The 22,753-nt window shown below is 39.3% G+C and overlaps 1 protein-coding gene across 3 annotated transcripts in view; it reads left to right on the top strand.

Annotated features, from left to right (window-relative positions):
* ATP8B4 (ATPase phospholipid transporting 8B4 (putative)) overlaps nucleotides 1–22,753 on the top strand; it is a 247,568-nt gene that overhangs the window by 186,268 nt on the left and 38,547 nt on the right. For all 3 annotated transcript variants that reach the window (XM_090270585.1, XM_090270584.1, XM_090270583.1), the window contains 2 exons: nucleotides 12,539–12,622; nucleotides 15,358–15,603. In XM_090270585.1, the coding sequence (XP_090126711.1) occupies nucleotides 12,539–12,622; nucleotides 15,358–15,603 (330 nt within the window). The remainder of the gene's footprint in view (nucleotides 1–12,538; nucleotides 12,623–15,357; nucleotides 15,604–22,753) is intronic.

Below are 22,753 nucleotides of genomic sequence, written 5' to 3'. Positions count from 1 at the left end.
AGATCAATTAAATCTTGGCATTTTATGTTATCTTACATGTGCCAGGGAGATTAGCAAATCCCTTTTGTAATGAAAATAGGTTTCTTATATCTTTTCCTTTTTTTGAGAAGTTGAGATTTCTTAGTGTGGAACACCTATACCCATTCCTAATGTTTTCTCTTAAGGATAGCATTCTCAGAACTAAAGCAGGCTCTGTTGATTATTTTTGGTAATTTTTAGATAGTTGAAGTAAAGCAAGTCTTTGAGAAGGCATTGGGATGGGTATATTTACCTGTTCACTATTCTAATTTTGTCCAACAAAGGCAGATTTGGGCGTGTGGACTTTACCTTCGTAGGTGGGTCATTTTCTCTCCACATAAGAACAAAGTGGGGCTATTTGCTAAGTGGTGTTTCTGAGAGATCCAGTTTTCATATTGCAAAGGTTTGAGGCTTTTGAGAAAGTACAAAACTCTGAAGGGGTGTCTTAACCCTCATTTAGATCTCTTACACAGAAGAGTTATTCATAATTTGTATGTATAGACATACCAAGCTTGGATGAGCAGGTTTACTGCCAAAGTTGTGTTCATTAAAACTGTGAAGTTAAAACTTATGTTCCATGACTTTTAACCTCTACATGTAGGTGATTTTCTGCTCTGCTTTTAGCATCTGATAAAATTGGTCCAAGTCAGATGTTAAGCAATTAGATTTTTAAGTCTCTTGCCAATGTTCATATTTAAAAAGAGAACAGCAAGGAGCGTAGTGATTTCTTCAAAGACATGAGTAGCTGATGGTTAAACCCAATGTAAGACACACCACCTGTCTATGGTTAGGTTTCTGATGTGTTTGAATTGCAGACGGGCAGACCCCTGGCTGGGATTTCTCTGCTCCAGCATTGCTGCAAGTATTAATGAGATCCACCGAGAGTGGGATCTGAGTGCTGGTTCCTGTAAGCTGTAAGCCCCATCCCCTTCTCTACCTCTATCTGAAGCTGCTTGAGTCTCTGCAGATTTCCCCAGTGATTCCCATGAGGCAAGATCAGAATGGGTCTCCCTGGAATTTTCCTGTAGTTCTGGGAGAGCTGGATGTCCACCTGGGGCTCTTTTCTTCCCACTGGAGAAACCATAGGCCCAGAGGGACCCTCTTGGTGGAGTGCTGTGCAGCCTGGGTGAGGGGCGGTAGCTGCTCCTCATTCCCTTGGATGTGGTCCTTCTCCATCTATGTGGTTCAGGCTGGTGCTTCAGCCTCATCCCCCAGCTCTGGGACTTTCACAGTGGGTCTTGTCTGTGGATAGTGGCCGTTGATCTTGTGAGGGGAACTGACGCTGGGAATAACTGATGTTGTCATCCTGATGGCACTATTCCTGAAGTAACTTTTTCCAGAGAGCATCTGTGTGGCTTCTGCCAGTTTCCTGGGGACACTGCCTACCTGAGATCTCTTTCTCTGTTGCAGGATTTTTTGAATTTGAATTTCAAATCTAGTGAATATCATTTTTCTAATTTTTAGGAGAAATGTTTTTGTCTCTTCCTTTAGCTAGTATCAGTCTTGACACAGGCATGTTTCACGCAGTCTCTTTCTGTGCAAAGGTTTGTTTCTCTTACTCTCGCACTAAGGATTCAGCCCTTTGCTGCCTTAGTTTTAGTAGATTCCTCTTTTGGTCTAATCTTGGCATCAACAGTGGTCTCTTTTATAATATATAGTGTCTTAGAGTCAGTGAGACTTGGTATTGTTATTCAAACTCACCCCGCCCCAAGCAATATGAATAACGTCCTATGAACAGGAGCCATACAGAACCCACTTTGGGAGATTCTGGAATACATGTCTCTATGGCAACAGTTTCCAAACCTGACATTGCCCTGCTGTTCATCTTCGTTCCAATGTTTTGGAGGCAGTAAGGTGTCTGCAGGACAAAATGGTGCTAAGAATACTGTCCCCATAGAAACAAGCTATTTACTTTTCTCCCTTTTAGAAACTTCCATTTTCTTAATTAACTCCAGGCCAGGGGACAAAAGAGCCCTGCTTTATATGCTAAAGTGTGGAAGGTTCACATTTAAACTTTCGCAAAGTCTTTTCCACTATCCTTAAGGTTTTTTTCTGATTATAAAAATAATTATATATGGATATATATATCAACTTTTATATATCTGAGACCATACTGTTTGTATCTTTCTTTCTGTAAAAGATTTTATTTATTTATTTTTATATAGAGAGGAAGGCAGGGAGAAAAAGAGGGAGAGAGACATTGATTGGCTGTCCCTCACACACCCCCAACTGGGGACCTGGCCCGAAACCCAAGCATTTGCCCCAACTGGGAATTGAACTGATGATCCTTTGTGGGATGATGCCCAACCCACTGAGCCACACCAGTCATGGCTGTTTGTATTTTTCTTATTTAAATTGAATAATTCTTTCCTTGCCCACTGCCTTGAGTCATATGACATTGTCAGAGGGCTAGTAGAATTTCTTATTTACGATCTTGGGAAAGAAAACAAAATGATGAATAGGACAAGTCCCTACCAACCTGGAACTTGTTTTCTCATTGGGAAATAAAAAATTGCATAAATAAGTCCAATAGAAGTTCTATAATTAAAGTTAATATAAAAGCATGGGAAAGGAGAAATGTGTGAGGATCTGGGACAACTGAAGGGAGCAATCTCAAGTGAGTACATGAGTGTTTTCAAAATTAAGTGGAGGTGAGACCTAAAAGTCTAGCCACCTGAAGAGATTCAGGAACCAGCTTGTGTAAAGGTGTGAGACTGTAGAGAAAAAGGAGGAAAGCCTTTCCCCCTCACACCTGAACATTTTCCAACTGACCGGTAGTCAGCTGAATTTGAAAGCTCTTAAATTTCTAAAATTACAATTAACATCAACTCATTCAGAAACACCTTTAAAAAACTGCATATTGTTGAAGGGGGATCTTAATGGCACTTTATGCAGCAAGCAGTATCTTCTGGAACAGGCGTTATTCCATTACAGGGATAGAATCTCTAGTGTTTCCCAGCTCCACCCACACATGAGCGATCTGGTATGTTAGTGGTAACGAGAACTGGCTAGGAGATCAGCTCGGATGTCGAACTGGGATCACTGTTTCTTTTCCGTTCCCTGTTTTTCACTAGAAGGTCCTGATTAGCAACAGGTTTTCCTGAAAAATCAATTGCATTTTTTCTTAGCCCTGTTTGTCTAAGGACAATGTGCTGTAAATGAGGCAAGTGAAAAGAAAACAACATATTTGGAAAAGACACTAGTCTGCAGAAAATGAAAATTTTTTAGTAGGGGACATTTTTGTAGTCACACATTATTTTCCCGCATTGAGATCAGTTGGTTGGCTTTGGCCTCTAAAGCCATTTGTTTGGTGACAAGGCTTTTTTAGCCTCTGAAACCCATTAGACAGCCGCGTACTTCCAGTCTGTTAATGAAAGTTGGCTGTCGGGTCTTTCTACCCCCTGCCAACTTTCTCCTAAATTGCTCCAATAGAATTGAAGTCTCCATATTGAGGTGGAGCCAGTAGTAATAACAATTTCAGGGTCTGGCAGATTTCAATGACAGCAGGCATGTGTTTAGAGGCCCTTCCTTTGTAGGTCTGATCATCACTTTTCTGTCCCATCCTGATAGCAGTGAGATACACATACACATTCTCCAACACCAAACATATTGTCTTCGAATTCTCATTCATTAAACAAGAATAAATTGAGTGCCAGTTTAAGGCCAAGTGCTCTGCTGGCCTCTGGGGACACCAGAATGAACCAGAGGGATATAGTTTCTTTCCTCAGGGAACTTACATTCTGGGAACAATTTTATTTTCATAAATGTGAAACTGATGTTGAATCTCCGTAGTCACCTTTCTCTTATTTTTCTACCAAGATTTTTTTGAATTAAATTTGTCATGGATGCTCCATGTCTTGGGGCCAACCCTGTTCAATCTCAGCATGATTCATAAGCACCTAAATATTTCTTTCCTGCACCTCTTTAACAGATTGTTTTGAAGTAATCCACTCTGCAGCCCCAAACATCTGACCAAATGTAAACAGATGTGCTTTCTTACATACAATGTTGACTTTTAAAAACACCAGTTTAATTACTTAATGAAGTGACATGTGCTTTTTCTTTATTACATTGGCCTGTCTCTCAGAGCCTGGTAAATTTTATCCAGGCTCTTGTTCTCTGATGATATCCATGGTAGATTCTATCCAATGTCCCATCCTGGTAGGTGGGCTGGGGCAGATATGCAAACCAATCCAGCTGTGGCATGTGAGGCTCAAAAGGGCCAGTGGGTGGTATCATTCACTGCCTGTGGGTTGATGGCACTTAGGACATGTCAGATGAATGATGATGTGATGCAGGCTGGGTTGTGCTTGCTTCATGGACTTTCCTTTGTTAACTGTAGTACCTCACCTCTGCTGTGATTGCTCTGGGTCACATGGGGAAAGAATCTGCCTGGGAAGAACCACACTCCTTTTGCTTGCCTTCCTGAGAGAAACAGTTGGGACACAGAACAACAAATGTAGGTTTTGTTGAAATCTAGAATCTTTGCTCTGGCAAGGAATGTCGAAGATAATGAGTTTAGTCCTTTATTTTAGAGAGGAGGAACTCAAGTCCCCCAATAGCTAAGAATCAGAGGTAGGCAAAGCTAGGACTGGAACCCATGTCTTCTGACTCTTCCTTCAATGCTCCATTGACTCTGCTAGATAAGTGGGCACTCAGATTGTCACAGACTTGGAAAGGAGAATGGGTATACTTCTGTCCATTTTTAAGCTATCTTCCCCCAACCTCTAACCAGGCAAATGTTTGCTTTATTTCTAATCTAAAGGAGAAACATCCGGTAACAGACAGTACATTATGACTATTGGGGAAAATGAACTTCCTTACCTAGAGAAAGCTGATGTTTTGGCGGGGGGTGGGGGTGGGGGGTGTCTCCCAGAACTTAGGCACTTAGAAAGACCAGGCCTGTCTCTAGGCAGACTGCTTCCTGAAATCATCTGGAAGGTTGAAGTCACCTTGCCAGCAAGCACTCCAACCAAACTGCTACTGAGAGGCAATTTAAATATAATCGGTCCTGATGAGATTTCCAACCAGATTTTTGGACCAGAGGGGTTTGAAAAGAGGTCAGTAGGTCTCTAAGCTGGATCATGGATCCTTTTTAAGGACATGTCTTATCCCAAAGTGTTATCAAAGCCCACATGGTTTTTACGGAGTCCACTGAGGGCTTATGTGCACTGTTTATATGTGTAACTTATTTTAAAAGCACTTTATGCCCTCAGGATTTTTAATAAAGATGAGCTGTCCCCTAGCAGATATAGAGCCAAAAAAAAAAAAAAAAAAAAAAAGGGACATTGGTTGAAGCCCTATTTAGGAAATTCACATTTGAAACTCTGTAACTACTGGCACAGTGTACTCGTGAGATGAGATTATCTGATGACAATTTATCATTGTCAGCGAGATACAGAGCTGTGGATTTTTAATTTTTTAAAATTCTGCAGTGATATGGAAACAATTATGTTGTCAAGGCCAGAAAAACTTTAGTTCTGACAAACAATATAAGAAAACTCACAATGAAAAGTTTAGAAAGTGATGTGAAAGAGTGCGACTAATCTCAAGGCTTTGATGACATCATGGATTTGGTTACCTGTGAGCCCATCTCACCCTGGCATGACAGTTACTCCCCCTTCTCTTTCCAGATGTGCTCTGTGGAAAACTCAGGGAGGGGTGAGTGATCAGTCTCGAGCCATTCCTCCTGGATCCTGCTAGTGGGTTTCTGCTAATTACACAAATCAGTAACAGATGTGCTGAGGCCAAGCACCTCATATTTATTCCAAAATGTTTTTTTCTTTAAATGACAAATGTTTTTTAAGGCCAAAAAGGAAAAATATTATTATACAGTGTTCTCCTGCAACACATAGTAACACGGGGATACATGTCTTCAAAGAGGCAGCTCATCCCGTTATTTGAACGAGGAGCTAAGCCAATGGTCTCTGAGTGGAAAGCCCTTTGTAACTGTTTAAGAGCCTTATTAAGGTTTATTTAAATGTGGTATTCTATAAATCATAGAGTTTGTGTTTCCCAAGCTTTTAGAGTGTAATTTGTAGTTGGAGTATTTTTACTCTATAAAATGGTTGATAAGGTTGATAAATTGCTCCCACCAAGAAAGGAGCCAGGGGGAGCTTTCCTTAAATAGGAAAACAGTGAGCTTGGAAAAATGGAGAACTCGCCTTTTTCTTTTTCTGCTCTGTGAGGAGATGCTTATATGGTTCCAAACAGACTAATGACATCTCACAGGACTATGGCTTTCCTTTTTTCAGAATATTGGAGATGGCGAACAGATAATTTGGAATTTAAGATGGTATGATTGGCTCTAGGAGTACTGAGGCCCCCGGACAAATTTTTAAAAATATTTATACTTAAATATTTTTATATAATAACAAATATTATATAAACAGTCACCGTCATTTATATAAACTGTTTGAGTTACCCAAAATTAGAGTGTCAGCGCCATTAGATTGGTCTAGTCTCAGGCCAAAATGCTTCTTACACACCAGAGTCTCCAGAGGAATCATTCTTCTTTGGGATATCTGGTCAACTCACCTGTGTGCATGCATATGTGTGCTTGTGGGTGGGTGGGTAGTAGAGCTGGTAGAGAGCTTGAGAACACCTAGAAGGGGAGAAACAGGAATGGAGTCCACGTGGGTCATGATCTGGGCTAGTGAGCCCCTCTCAGCTGGTCCTTGTCACCAGAGGAGGGTCTTAAACTTATTCTGAGGATTTCTAAGGACCTTCAGGAGAAGTGGAGTAGAGTAGGATAGCAATTTGAGTAGGTGGAGATATCTTGCAAGGGGAGGAGGAAGCCTGTTGTAGAAGAAACACTGCTTGTGACTTTGATTTTTGTGGAAGCCCCTAAACATCAACTGTGCTAAGCCAATACCCCTAACTGGAAAGGTATTTTTTTAAAAGGTGAATGACTCAGATGAACACATTTTGGTTGAGCCTGAGGCAAAGCTAGAGTTAGAGTAAACAGTAATCAATATAATTAAGTATTTATAAGGAAAATGCTTAATGATATTAAAATACTCAGTTTACAATTTGTGAAAAAATAGACCTTTCCATTTACCCATTAAATACACCATTTGAAGCTTGGATCCCCTGTTTGTTCTTCCTTCCCTCCCTTTCTTTCATAATAAAGGTGCTTGCTTATTGAGCAATATCTGTTTTTCAGGTACTGCTGTACTGGCATTTACTCATTTCTTTGAATACTTACTACCTCCCTTGAATCCCCATTTTATAGTCAAGAAAGAGCATGCTCGGTTTAACAGGCTGGCATCCTTGTTGTATTCTGGGGGCAACAGACTTGGCAGCAGGGTTAAAAGGCATCATTAAGTCCATAACCACCAGATGAAAAAAGCCAGGGATTAATTTTTCAATGTCCCACGTCAGGAAAAAAAAAAAAAGACTTCTTTGAAGGAAGGTGTGCAAGGCACATCACACCTGTCCAAAGCCCTTTTGCCCACTATACTTAGTTTGGGCTGAGGGAAATATTTTAGGTTTCCCTCCTCTCAGACCTCTGGGCCCTTTCTGTCCAAACCATTAGGAAAGAAAAGAGAAACCAGTTTTAAAGTGAAGCCCATAGACCACTCCATACTTCACCAACCCAGCCACTTAGTTCCGCCAAACCATTGAGTCTCAGGAGGCAGTGATGCAGACAGGATTATGTGAGGCCTATATGTACAGACAATCACTCAGGTAATGAGATCATAGGCTTATGCCCTATGAAAACAGAACACACATGTTAATTTATGGAACATAACCCACAAACCAGTCTCTAAATCTGCGAGACTGTCTTATTGGTAAGACGTCCAGTTGCAAGACATTTGACATTCTTCTTGCCAGTAAATTAAGCATCTTTGATGATGTCACAGACCTACTTTAACTTTCAAATGAAAACAAACTTTAAATGAAAAGAAACTTTAAAGACAGTTAGCTGTACTACTTTATAGTCTACCACTGAGCATTGTGATTTTCCTTGAATCACGATTTTTCTCCCTAAGATTACCCTCCTTGTCATTAAAAAGAGACTGCATTAAGCCCAGTTTTAATTTATCCTGTTCATTTGCATAAACACAACAGGAGCAGCAAATGATCACATGATCTTTAAGTCTGCTTTGCTGGAACTTATACAAAGAACCTCTAGGGTAACTTTCAGTCTGCCCTTCAGGGCACAGAAGCCGAGCTACATACCTGCATTCAGCCTTGCCTGTAAAAACCTGTCTTTTCCAAGTCCTTTAGGTTTTACACTGTGCCTTAAGGTTCCTTCTAGTCATCTTTCAGGAAAGCAACCTTCGTTTCTTCCCTGGAAAGATTTCCATGAACAACACAACCAACCAAGGTACCAGATCTTTTTCCTCGTGGACTTTTATTACCTTTGAAAGTCAATCCCAGTTCCTCAGGGCTTTTTAGTGACAACCAGAGTCCAAACATGCCTCCTTTAGGCATGACATTCCAGTCGAAGTTTTGGTTAACAAAACCTCTATTAACAACTGGTCTTATTAGTTTTATGCAAAGAGCCTTATGTCATTACTTACTTCTTTAGAATACCAAATTCTGGAAGGATCAGGTAGGGAGAAAAATACCGAGTGTGAAGGAAAATCTTTGTCCTTCTAATATTCACAAAAATTGCATTTCCATTCTTTATATTTTCTTTTATTCACTGTCCTACATGTGAGGGTTTTTTCTTGGTGGGGGGGATTTGCTGGCTCGTTTATTAATTTATTTTGCTTTCATTTTTATCCCCCCACTAAAAATTTTTGTTTGTTTGCTTTTCTATTACAGTTGTCTCACTTTTTTCCCTATTGCTTCCCCACACCCTGCCCACTGCTTCTCCCACAGTCAGTCCCCACCCAGTTGTCCATGTCCATGGGTCATATTATACATGTTCTTTGACTAGAGCTTTCCTCTTCTTACCCTCTTCTCTCCCTCCTATATCCCCCTTTGTTACTGTTAGTCTGCTCCTTGTTTACATGCCTCTGGTTCAATTTTGCTCATTTGTTTGTGTTGTTCATTAGTCTCCTGTAATAGGTGATATCATATGGTATTTTTCTTTTATTGCCTGGCTTATTTTGCTAAGCATAATTTTCTCTAGTTCCATCCATGTTGTTGCAAATGATAAAAGTTCCTTCTTTCTTTCTGCTCCATTGCTCTGTAAGACTCACAGAGATTGAGTGTCTTATACAAGAGTACCTAGTTCTGTCTTCTGACTCTAATATATTTACCTTTAAGACATCATCTTCCTTTCGTGGAACAATCACCATAATCTAGGCACTAAGTTAGGTTCACAGAAGTATAAGTCATATAACCTGCTACCAAGGAGTTTGCAGTGCAGTGGAGGTGCTGCTGGGAACTGGCGCATAAATAATTGTAAACTGACAATTATGAAGTGGTGAGGTATGGGTGTGGAGTGTTGGGGGACTGCTAAAGAGTGGCTGAAACCCAACTCAGGAGGGTGGGAGGGGGTGGCGCTCAGAAAGTCTTCCTGGAAGGCCTGTCCATGGATTGGCCCTTCAAGGATCAATCAGTGAAAGAGGTGAGGAGTAAGAAGGTGGGCAGCCCAGTGGAAGGGACAACAGGAGGCAAGTTGCAGAAGTGAGGCATGGCTTGGGCAGGAACACAAGCCATCTGGCATGGTTAAACTGGTAGGATTTAGGAATTAATCTGATGTGGGGTATTGGAGAGAAGGAGAAAAATATCAGATTTCTGACTTGGGTCCTGGAATGAATCCTCATATCTGCTTCTGCATTCAGTTGTGTTATTACAAGTCATACACATTCCTGTGAGAATGTGAGAGAAAAGGACAAATCAATAACTTCTTAGTATCTTTGTGAAAGTAGTTTTGACATTGTGTATTCTCTAGAAGTTTTTTAGACCATTCTTTGAAAATCTTTGTGTTCAATATATGACATTGAACAATCTCCCAACCTTGATGGGCCTCAGTTTTCCCATCTGTAATTTGGGGCTGTTTGTAGGACTGACCTCACAGGGTTGTGAGGATTTCCTGAGTCAGTATATGTAAAGCCCTTGAACTTGTGCCTGGCACATAGCAGGTGCTCAGTAAATATCAGCTAATTTTCTTTTTCTTGTTGTGGTCCTACGTGGCAGTAAAAGCTCTTCCAAGAAATTGCAAAAACTCACTTAAGCTTTATTCTCATGGATTTTCCCTTCTTGTCCTCCCTTACTCCAGTTGAGAAATGAAGCTTTAAATCTGAGTGCCAACTTACAAATGCTGCTGTGAAATAGTTGTAGGTTTTAGTGCTAGCCAGTTTGTGATGATGGTGGTATTTTCTGCCAGACCATCAGCTACTACAGTTTAGCATGTCATAATTTCCCAGATTCTTTTGTTCTTCCCCATACCAGAAAACATCTCTCTTTGTGAGTGGAAGTTGGGTAGTAGATGAGGTGGAAGAATAAGTGATTTGACCAGCACGAGGTTCTGCCTGGGACTACAAAATTTCAGTTTGGCTGCTTTCCCCCTTTTGTATTTTCCAAACTGCAATCATGAAATGAATTAACATGTTTGAGGACTGGAAGTCAGATGCCATCATCTAGGAGTGGAGGCTTTGTGTTAGCTACTGCATTTTTTTTTTTTTTTTTTTTGGATGAAGGTGAGTAATATAATCAATCTTGGCTTCACAGTGAATTACCTGGAAAATTTTTAAAACTACCCCCAAAGATACTGATCTAATTGGCCTGGGGTGTGTCCAAAGTTTTGCCAGACTATGACTAAAGAAGGTCATGTGTTTTCTTTTTTAATTGTAAAATATAAAGAATCTACAAAAAAAGTACCTAATACATAAATGTCAGCTTAACAAATTGTAAACAAACACCCGCCTGTGATCCAGTTGAAGGAACAGAATGTTGCCTAACTCCCAGAAGCTCCCCTTATCTTTCCTCAGTCATACCCTTTTTCCAACTCTCTACAGGAAACCATTACCCTGACAGTTTATAATCACCATGTTGCTTTGTCTTTTAATTTTACCATGAGTATGAACCTCTTGACAAACTAGAAAGAACTGGCACATTTTTTAACTTTATTGAAGTGGAATTATATTTTTTTGTCTGGCTTCTTTTGCTCAGCTAACCTATAATTTTGATTCATTCTGTTTTTGGATGTAGCTGTAGTTCCTTGCTTTTCATTAGTCAATAGTATTCCATTATGACAGTATTGTATAACAGTGTCTTTCTCCATTCCACACCTGACGGATGTCTTGGTTGTTTCTGGTTTGGAGCCATTACAACCAGTGCTGCAATAAGCATTTTCATGTGTCTCCTGATGCATGAAGGCAGACCCTCTTGACTCATATGTCTAAGTAGAGTTATTGAATGCATTTTCTCATCAGTAGGAAGTGAGAGACTAAACTCTGCTCTTCTGGTAACCTTTTGGGGTAGACGGGAATTGGCATCTGGGACACTGTTAAGACTCTGCTCTGTGCTGGGACTTTGTAAGGTCACACACTACATTTTCTCAAATGTCATTTCTCAGGGAGACCCTCTCTAATCACCTTTTAACAACTACATCCCTCCCACATTTCCTATTCCCCTTTTCTCTCTTATATTTATTACCTTTTAACTCACTCATTCATATATATATATATATATATATATATATATATATATATATATATATATATAATCTTATCCTTATTGCCATTCAAATGCAAATTTCATGGTGAATTTTTATCTGAGTGATCAAATTGTGTTACCATTGCTTGGAGCAGTACCTGGCACATCGTGGTTTCTTAATAAATAGTGAATGAATGAATGATACAAGTGGTAGAATAGCTATTGTTTAGGAGCTGGAGACCTGGGTTTTAATTTTTGTCTTTGCCTGTTTTAAGCTCTATAACTCTGAAAGATTCTGCTTTTACATCTCTATGTGCTCATTAACAAAATGCATATATACTACTGTTTTATATGTCTCATTGACTTTTAGTGAGGCTCATGCTAGGAAGTACTCTGTATGGATGCGAGGGGATATTTTTATCATCTTGTTTATATGCAGTATCCTGAGCAACTAGCTCCATGCTCATAACACTTTAAACTTCTGCTAAGAAAAAACTCTCCATTTGAGCACAGGGTAGCGTTAACAGGTTAATTTCTGCATCTCCCTCTGAAGATTTTAGTGGATCTTTGCATATCATTTGGCTTAGACCACTGGACTCAATATAAGCCATTGAAAAACTGGATAACGAAATAACAATTACCACAATAATTCAGGGCCTTAAATGTGTCCAGTGTTGTGTCTAGATCATCTCCTTTCATCCCCACTGCAACTCTGCAGGGAGAGCACGGCTTCATTTTAATATGAAGAAATGGATGGAAGGCTAGAGAGATCTAGATTCCCACTAAGGTAGTGGAGCTGACAAGAGCCAGAGCCTGGGGGAGAATTCATGTCTGTCTGATTCCAAAACTGAACTCCTACCCACCTCAGGAAATTGAGATATTTCATTTAAGAGCAAACAAATGAATACATATTCTCACTCCTGTGGATGATGTTTCTCACTGATATTTTATTTCTTTTCAGACTGTCTATGACCAGTGGTTCATTACCCTTTTTAACATTGTCTATACATCACTTCCTGTTTTAGCCATGGGGATTTTTGACCAGGTATGTGCTTTTCTCTATATTTATATTTTGCCTTATTGATGCCTCTTAGTTGCTTCTCACTTTTAAGTAGAAGATACAAGTCATAGAAAAAGACTTAGGAGTACGGTTGTTTTAATAGGTATCACATGGGTCAAAACTGCTTCCATATCCCCTACCACCCCCAAAAGTTTCTCTGATCAAAGTTTGGCTACTCTCCCCTTAGAGATTCATACCCCACATCCACACCCCACCCTCTCAGAGCTCTGAGATGTCCTGCAGGAAATAGTCTTTTTAACTTCATTGTAGTTCAGCATTTCCCCAACTTCTGTGACTGTACTTCTAGTTATCTACTTTTCATATATCACTTATTCATATGCCTCAGAATTAGTGCCTTGTGGCTCACACACTGAAAAGTGTTGTATTAGCCTCTGAGAGTGTAGAGAATCAGGAGTGATAGATTAAAAAAACATGGAACCAGGTGGGAGTGCAGCGAGCTAGCATCTGTGGCGAGACTTCCTTGGCCAGCACAGCCCATAACGGGAACTGCAGTCAGCAGAGCACCCTCCCCGTGGGGAAGAAAGACACAGCCCCCTCGCCACAGAGAAAGAAGTGTATTGTAGTCTTCTTTTGTTTAGCACGTGTGCTTGAGAGGAGGGAAGGGAGGAAATCAATTACAAAAATGGTGGCTCCTTGGCTCACTGAGAGCCTTGGAGGGTATTTCCTGGAAGGGGGAAAAGTCTGGCTGCCCTTGGGGAAGTGAAAGGCTAGCCAGAGGAGTTTCCATGGCAGGGTTAGAGTGTATTATTAAAAAAAAATTTTTTTTTTAAGGAGACCAGATTTTCTCTAGGCTGTTGTTAGACCCATTTGCGAGGCCTCATTTTCTGGCCCAAAGCCGTCTATTGCAAAATATAAATCTTCACTTTATGAGCTCACTCCACTCCCTTATTCTGTGGCTTTGTAGTCAGTTATAAGTCTCACTTTTCATATGAAAAAAGGCAGTTTTTGAGTGACATATTTATGGAATTCTATACAAATAAACTCCTAAAGACCTTAAACATAAAGGATTTAAACACCTTCATTCCCAAGTGCCCATGTTAACAAGTGTTTCTTTTCTTGGTACTTTGTATCTTCTCAGAATGTGGAATAAAATAAAATAAATCTGTTTCTGGGAAAAGATGGTTATTGTGCAATTTGGAAAAAAAAAAGAAGTAAGGCCTCTATTGCCATCCACTTCGGTGTCTGTTCCTTTCCTTTCCTGCTTTGTCAACTTTAGCCCTTAAACTGATCACAGATCACGGAATGCTATGCTCAAGGGCCTCAGTGATCAGCTACAGGTCACTCATTTTATAAGGAGGAAGCCAAGGCTCAGAGGTTCAAGTCACAGCCCAATCCCATACAGCCAATAAGTGATAGCATTCAGCCTGCCACCAGGTCCTTTAACTCTGAGCTTGCTGCGCTATTACCATTGTTACGGTTACTCTCCTTATTGTATTTATTATGTATAGAGACACCTGTTATTTATTAATTAAGGTATGACAAGTACACTGCAGAATATGTACCCATGAATAATGACAGTGATCCTATGCAGGAGGTGCTGTTGTTAGCATTTCTAGAAATGATGAAACTGAGTCTCAGATTCCATAAAAGGTCTAAGACTACACAGCTGCTAAGCTGCAGAGCCTGGGTTTGAACTCAGGATTGTCTGGTTTCTAAATCTGTGCACATAACTTGACCAGTCACCGAACTGAGGAAACAAACTCCCAACAGCATCTCAAAACAGGACTTCCTGAAGTGACTATGTCAGTGTTTTGCATGTGACCCCATTCAGCAAGAGTCAGGTCATCCCACAAGCAGGAAGGGGAATTTGCTCTGCCCCCAGAGCTCATGGCTGTGTTCCTTGCTCTTCAGCTGCCTCTCCTCCACCCATGGTCCTTTGATATCCTTGCCATCCTTTTTGGTTTTGGCATTGGCTTTGGTGCTCACAGTGTGGTCATCAGCTTTGGAGCTGGTTGGAAATGCAGAGTCTCAGGCCCCACCCCAGACCTATTGAATCATACTCTGCTCCCTGGGTGATTTGCATGTACATTAAGTTTGAGAAGCACTGTTTTAGTTTCTCCCAGGACCCCCATTTGGGCCAAACATGATGCCATCTTATTCTGTGGAAATTCTTTGTCCTGAACACCATTGACGTCTTCACTGGGCAGAACACTCACTCTTCAGGCTCAGCTCCCTTCCCACCTAGAATCCCACATGCAATTTTTCCCTTTCCCTGATTCCCCTCCTCCTGCTCACCCTCTCCCACTAAGTTGGGAACTCTGATTGGCCAAATCCAACTCTGCAGCTCTCTGCTGCCCTTACCAAGTCACTACCACTCACTTACCTGGCAATTAACCCTGAGGCCCACTGACGGCACATGGTGTACTAGAATCCTGGGATCTGAGGGCAGCTGCAGAAGAGTGCAGGAAAGAAACTTCCATGTGAAGTCAAACATCTGGGTGCAAGTCAAAGTTTTCGCCTTGCTATAAGAGCTGTGTAACCTCTCATGAATCTCTCTTGGAGACTCAAGTTCCTCCTTTATAAAATAGGGACCATTTTAGTATCCTCTGGGTTATTGTGGGAATGAAAACAAGATAATGAGTAGTGCAGATGAGAGCATGCTTAGACGTGCATTACTATTTCTGGAGATAGGGAATTCAGGGCCTCTCTGATTTCTCCTCAAGCCTCCTTTGCTGATGTAACTAACACTTTGTTGACAGGACGTAAGTGATCTGAACAGCATGGATTGTCCCCAGCTCTACAAACCTGGGCAGCTGAATCTACTTTTTAACAAGAGTAAATTTTTAATCTGCATGGCACATGGAATCTACACCTCATTGACCCTTTTCTTCATTCCCTATGGGGCCTTTTACAACATGGCTGGAGAAGACGGGCAGCAAGTTACCGACTACCAGTCTTTTGCGGTCACCATGGCCACATCTCTGATCATTGTGGTCAGCGTGCAGGTAACCCTGTTGGTGAAAAGCTCTTATCTTGATGGCTTTACAACTTTTAAAATTCTGTTTCATTGTTGACTAATTTTTCTACTTCTTGGAGAAGAAGATATCCCACAGGAATGCTGGGTTTCTTTTTTTAACTACGCATTTTGAGATGGATGCTAGTTGAACCTGTTGGGGTACTCATTTCACAATATATGTACATCAAACCCTCTTATTGTATGCCTTAAACTTATATAGTGGTGCACATCAATTATTCTTCAATAAAACTGAAAAGAAAAAGAAAGAAACAAGAAGCTTTCACATAAATTATCAGATGTAGAAAACTGGCATTAGGTGCCTATAACCACGTCAGTAGAAACCTCGCAATTGAATCACTTCTTGGGGTTGAACATTGTCAGTAAGGAGATATGATTATACTACTACCTCCTTCTGGTGCTTGAAGAAGAAAAATTTTCCACTTATGACAGAAAGAGGAACTTTTCCGTAAGACTTCATACTTTTCGCATTTTAAGTGAGATCTAAAGTTTATTTGGCAATATCTTTCCTTGGAATTATTCAAGAGGTTCAGTGGCGTTTTTGTGGCACCTCTAAATTTGATGTTCCATTGATTTTCTTCTGCTGGACATGTTGAGTTCTGTTTCTTTTTCCTTTTTAATGCAGACGAGGGATGATACTATTGGATATAAGTTAGAATTCACAAAAGCTTTCTGTCCATTAAAAACTGTAGCTCTGGGTGGGTACAGAAAGCAATGTGACTTCTGTTTTTTGTTTTTGTTTTGGGTTTTTTGTTTGTTTTTATTTTTAAGGGGAAAGTATCAATCAAGGACTTAATTTTTATAGAGTTTGAATTGCCTTTGGTCAGACCTTTTTCTAGCCTATAAACAATCTTTTACAAAGCTGCTCACATCCAACAAAAGATCTCATTAAACTCAGACTTTTTCTTCATGATCCAATAAATATTTATTAGATTGAAAGACTCAAATGTAAACATATTGCTTTAAAAGGGCATCTTTTCCATTTCTTGGCCCATCTGAGTGAGTATCATTAAGTCCATACCAAAGCCATCTAACAGTTGACATCTTGGAAGTTCAAAATTCACAGTCAGACAGGTAGTATCCAAAAGCAGAACCAGATTTCTCCACTCAAAAAGGAGTTCTGTTTGTCTGTTTTACAACTAAGTAAAGCATGCTGGTGCTTTGTGAACCCTCCAAGCCCAGCTCCCCTGTGTTCGATTCTGCAGTGGAGGAGGAAATTACAGAGTGACTTGGAAGCATCAGATTAGCTAAGGCATTCAGCAGGGGAGTCCATTACTGGGCAAAGGTCTATTATCACCTCACAAGAAGCTATTGCTTCATCTTTTCTTACAGCTCTTGCCACTATATTGGGCACTCCAATGTCTCTTGTTTTGCTGCCTTTTAATCCCTGAGCAAACTCAGTGTATACTCTTATAGTTCCAGCCCAGAGAATTGGGTGATCTACTCCTTGTCATGAGGGCACGTTTCCACTTCTCTGGATTCTCCTTGCAGTGGAGAGTGGTTGTGGGATGTACAGGGACATCCTTTTAGTGGTAACAGCTTATTCGCCTCCAGGTCAGCCTGTTACTTGGTGCTCCAAGAGATGATTTGAAAGGTAGTCACTGGATAAAGGGCCAATATCTGAAGAAAAAAGCAAAGAGAAACTGTTCTCCAAACTGTCCTTAACATTATATGCTATATAAAAATAAGGGCAAAAATTTACCTGGAAAATTTATTGTAGTTGTAACAGGCATTATGTTTTTTACTGAAACTAGCTTTCAAAATTAACCCTACAATTTTTGATTGACTTCATTTTTTTAATTAAAAAAAAATCTGTTGGTATTCTTATACATCTTTTTCTCTTTTTCCTTTTGCTTGTCCATAATTTATTTTCTTATACTCTTATCACAGCGATGCCAGTGCTATGTTTCTATATTAACTTTAGACTTAGAAGCTGTTTTCCCCATAAAGCACACGGTTCTTATGATAGTTGAATGCTACCATTACATTTCTTCTTTTTTCACAAGTTGAGGGCTCATAGAAACAATCTTACTTTGAACACATTGTATATTTACAAAAAAGATCACAGAATTTTGCATTCTGTAATTTAGAGTTTTAAATATCAAACTATTCACAATGTCTTACCTTTAATTTTCAAGGTTTTATAAGAATGGTACCCATGCTTTCTCAGAGGATTCATACTTAGGACTCAGAGTAGCCGTTGACCCCTCATTTGGGGTGGGACTATCCCGGTCCGTTTGGTTCAGGCATAATTGATATTTCGTGTCTCCCTTCTAGTCTCTGCCTTCATCCTCAAGGGCAGCCGTGGTCCACCTACCTCTTCTCTAATGTTAATATGAACATCTAACATAACCAGTGTGCAGTTGTCAAAACTATGAAATTGGCCCTGGCACAGTACCATTAACTGAACTACAGATTTCCTCAGTTTTGCCATTAATGACCTTTTCCTGTTGCAGAATCTCATGTTGCATTCAGCTGTCATGCCTCCTTCGTTTCCTCTCTGACAATTTTCTACTCTTTCCTTGTCTTTCATGACCTTAACACTTTTGAAGAGGGTCAGGTATTTTGTAGAATATCCCTGGGTTTTTTGTTTTTTGTTTTTTGATGTTTTCTTAGTAATAGACTGAGGTTTTGGATTTTGGGGAAGAATCACAGAGATGCGTTCTTGTTGCCTCCAATCAGGGAGCCTACGACATCAACATACTTTATTATTGGTGATACTGATCTCGGTTACTTAGTTCAGATGATATTCAGGTTTCTCCATTGTAAACTAACTGTTTCCCTTTTCATACTGTATTAATTAGAACTGAATCGCTAAGTCCAGCCCACATTCAGGGGAAAAAGAATTAAGCTCCATTTTCTAGAGAGAGGGATTTCAAAGAATTGGTGGTCATGTGTCAAAAAACATAACAGGTATAATTTTAAATAAAATCAATATAACAAACTGGGACCATAATTTGCCTAAGATCACACAGTGACTGCATTGCAGGTTTCAGACTAGAATTCAGTAGTCTTATTTCTCAAGAGAATGTTCTTAAGGCATTTTGTGAGTATTCTTTAAAAGTGTGAGGCAAGCATTTTCTACAACACAGTTATTGCTGGGGAACAGGTATTTCGGCATAACTGAGAAGCAGTAATACACACATGAAGCTGTACTTCTGAAGACGAAGTTCTGGGTCTCACTGTTTGATGGCTGTGATCTCTTTGCCATGTTACAGGGTTAAAGTCTTCTAAGTCTTATCCTCTTATCCACATGCTCCCATTCCATAGGTTTCTCCTCTATCTGATTTCTCCCTGCCCTCACCCATGTACCCACCATTACTTCTGAGTGCGGAGGGGCGTGAAACAGCCAGGAGACTAAGGAACTTTCTGGATAGGAGAATGAGATAAGACAGATACAAGCTAGTGATGGTGGGCTAGAAGCAGAATGGGGGAGAATGGATGACAGTTTCCAACTGGCATGCTTTGTTTATTACTGTCCTCTAAACTACAATGTCAGATCCAAACAAGTATTTACTAAATGAACGAAAGGGCAAGGGATACAAAGAGAGAGTTTAAAGCTAAGCAAATGAAGTGAGGAGAATTTGATTGAGGTACCCAACTATCCCGACTATATTAGTTAAATGCCCAACTAATCTCAGATGACTAAAGCAAGCCTGTCCTTGGTGGTAGCCTTCAGAAATCCGTATCATCATTCCCACTATGAGTAACATGCTTATACTTATTTTGCAGTGCCACTGTGAAGTTGGTATTATTGTCCCTTCTTAAAGACGGAGCTCAGAGAGGTTAAATGACTTGTCTGAGGCCACACACTGAGTCCCAGATCCAAGATTGGAACCCAGACCCATCTTACTCCAGTGTTGTCTGGGATCAAGACTTTTATTGGTCAAAATGCAAATTTTTAGGCGGTATGAGAACAAAGGTTACACTGAGTATAATGAAAAATATTAGATACTTTCTTGTTTGTACAGGAGAAGGAAAGAGAGATCATAAAGCTAGGAGCACTGGGATTTGGAAGACAGAGAATATCCGGAACGACAGAGGAAGGAGTCTATAGGTATACTAAAAGCAAATTTGGCCCACTTGCTTCTGCCAGGGTTTCTGGTTTTTGGAGTAACAGCAGCAGCTCCCAGTAATCAAACATTTCCTATATAAAGGGATTGTTACTGAGGTAATTCCATTATCTCATTTATTTCTCTTCATTCACAGTCCTCTAAAACATAGATACGATTACAATAGATGAAAAAAATAAACAAGTTACAGTTCAAGTCACACAGAAGATGATGATCCAGGATTTAAACACAGATCTGACCTCAGATCCCCAACTCTAAAGCCACGTAGGCCTCCCTTTTTTATAAAGAAAATGGGAAACTGGGGCCTTCCTGCAATACCTAGGAGCTACAGGGAATGCATAGTCCACCTCTTTCCTCCATGAAGGGCTACCTAGGACACTAACATCATCCTTGAATAAAATGGGAGGAAAATTCTGTTAATAGAGGATAAACACACAGATTCTCTTTCAACATCACAATTTCAATTTAAGGAATATATAGGTTAAGTCCTGTCATTTCAGTCTAACACTTATTTTTATTTCTAGGAAGCCCTGCAAATATTTGCTTTACCATAGAATTTTCAGACCTGAGTGCGTAAATGTTTATAAAAGCTTAGCAATTTTGCCTTCAGTGAAAACTGCTGTCCTGTATATACAGAACAATGAGTTTCAGGAATTTTGTGAATAAGCTCACTTTGATAATGGCATTCTTATCCTTTTCTTGCTGTCAGGTTTAACTTGTCATTATGGTAACAATCCCCATGAAATTTTCATGGTCTATAATTACAGTTATGAATCTTATGTATGTATTCTGCTAATGCTATTGGCCAAACTTTACCAGTGTCCATTTAAAAAAATATATTTTATTTTATTTTTAGAGAGAGGGGAAGGGAGGGAGAAAGAGAGGAAGAGAAACATCAATGTGTGGCTGTCCCTCGCACGCCCCCAACCGGGGACCTGGTCCGCAACCCAGACATGTACCCTGACCTGGAATCGAACTGGTGATGCTTCAATTCGCAGGCTGGCGCTCAATCCACTGAGCCGCACCAGCCAGGGCTATTTTTAAAATATCAGTTTCCTTAAGTTATTTGAATTATGAAGTTCTCCTTTTAACATTTCAAACAATATGGAGTGTCTAAAATAAAATCAACCATCTTCCTTTTCTTCCTTATACTTCCCTGGTTAACTACTATTATGATTACTATTCCTTAATACTTCCATATTTCCTTTGCTTTGAGACACACACACATATGTATTTAAGAGAAATCCCTGTAATGTCTGTGATATGCTAGACAGCTTTCCAAATCAACATATTCAACTATCATAATATTTTAAAGAGTTGCACAGAATTTTATAACATGGGTATATAATAATTTATTCATCCATCTTTTAATGATAGACATTCAGGATGTTTCCTTTTCTTTCTTTCTTTCTTTCTTTCTTTCTTTCTTTCTTTCTTTCTTTCTTTCTTTCTTTCTTTCTTTCTCTCATTGTTGAAGCAATGCTGCAATGCATATACTAGTACACTGAATTTTTAATATCCTACTTATGAATAATTTATAACTTTTACTATTGAATTTCCAGTTTACTAGGGATTTCTCCCCATTTTCATAATCAGTTAAGTCTTTATTTCCATACTAACACATGAAAACTAAATAACTGTATCCTCCACCCAATGTTTTACTATTCTGTTCAACACCTTCCCTCACTTCCAAATTAAACAGTTTTGGAAATGTTTTTACTCTCTCTCTTGTCCCACTCCCCTTCCCAACTGTTGAACATTAATAATTTAAAATTCTTGTTCCAGGATGTTGTTAAATGCTCCTCTAACATATGTTTTGACTGTTGCAGAATTCTTTCTAAATTAATACTACAGTTCATACTCACATTGTTACTCATTTAGAGCCAACTCTAAATTTCAAGAATCATTGCTCACCACCACTTTAAAGTATTTTTGTCTTCCACTATTTCGAATTCTTTGTTCTGAATTATTATTATTATTTTTTTGGTTACAGCAATTTCCTTGAGTAATTTCTTCAGAAAAGGCAGATTTTCTTTGTCTTTACATTTAAATGCCATATTGAATGGGCATAAGATTCTTGAGTCAAAGCCTTTTTCTTTAAAAACCTTGTTGAAATTGTTCTACTATATTCCAGTTTCAACAGTTTGATATTATGTTGATTCTCTTTCCTTTGTAAGTAATATCTTCTCTGTCTAGAAGCATGTGTTCTTTATCTTTGGACTTTGCAAATGACACCAGAATGTGACTTTTTTCATTAATTTGCTTTGGATTTAGATTGCTCCCCCACATATGAAAATCTTTGCTGCTTGTTATAACAGGGCAATTTTCTTGTTATTTCTTTGATCGTTACCTTTTTATTTATTTATTTTCTAAAATTTCATTTTTTTGTATATTGGACCTATGAATCTGACATCTCTGGATTTGCCATCTCTGTCTCACATATTTTTTTTGCACGTGATTTCTATTTCTTCAAGTTTTTGCTCTCTTTTGTGATAAGTTATTTTGACTTGTTTTTTCCAGAATATTAATTCAGTTCTCATCAGTGATTATTCTTATTTTGTTTCTCTATTGAATTTTTAATTTCAGAAATAATGCTTTTTTCCTTCCATATCTTTTTCTGTGATCTAATTGCATTCCCTTAAGAATTCGCTTTACATTTTAAAATTATTGTTGTTACAGTACTTGTCTGTTTTTTCCATTAGTTCTGCCTTAATAGGAGCCACTTGTTCTTGGTTTGTTCTTTTTCTTTATTTGAGTCTTAAATTTGTAGTAATTTTTCTCTGCCTACTGACACAGTCCAGGTTATTGGTGTCCATGGATGGTGATGAACTGACAGATGGTAGAAGGTAGATTTGGAGATTTTGTCTAATGTCTTAGTAGGCAAACAAGCTGGAAAACCAGTGTCTCTTTGCTGAGGCATGGGTGGCAGAGCTTTCTGTTCTTATGTCTCTTGAAGAAATAAAATGCTTTCCCTTTATAACCCCTGCAGTTTACATCCAAGGTTTCCAACATTCTATTAATGGAGCAATATTTTAAAAGACAGTAAAC

Source organism: Furipterus horrens, unplaced genomic scaffold (genome assembly GCF_987537825.1).
Source record: "Furipterus horrens unplaced genomic scaffold, mFurHor1.1.pri manual_scaffold_3, whole genome shotgun sequence".
NCBI lineage: Eukaryota > Metazoa > Chordata > Mammalia > Chiroptera > Furipteridae > Furipterus > Furipterus horrens.
This window is presented reverse-complemented; position numbering and strand designations above follow the sequence as displayed.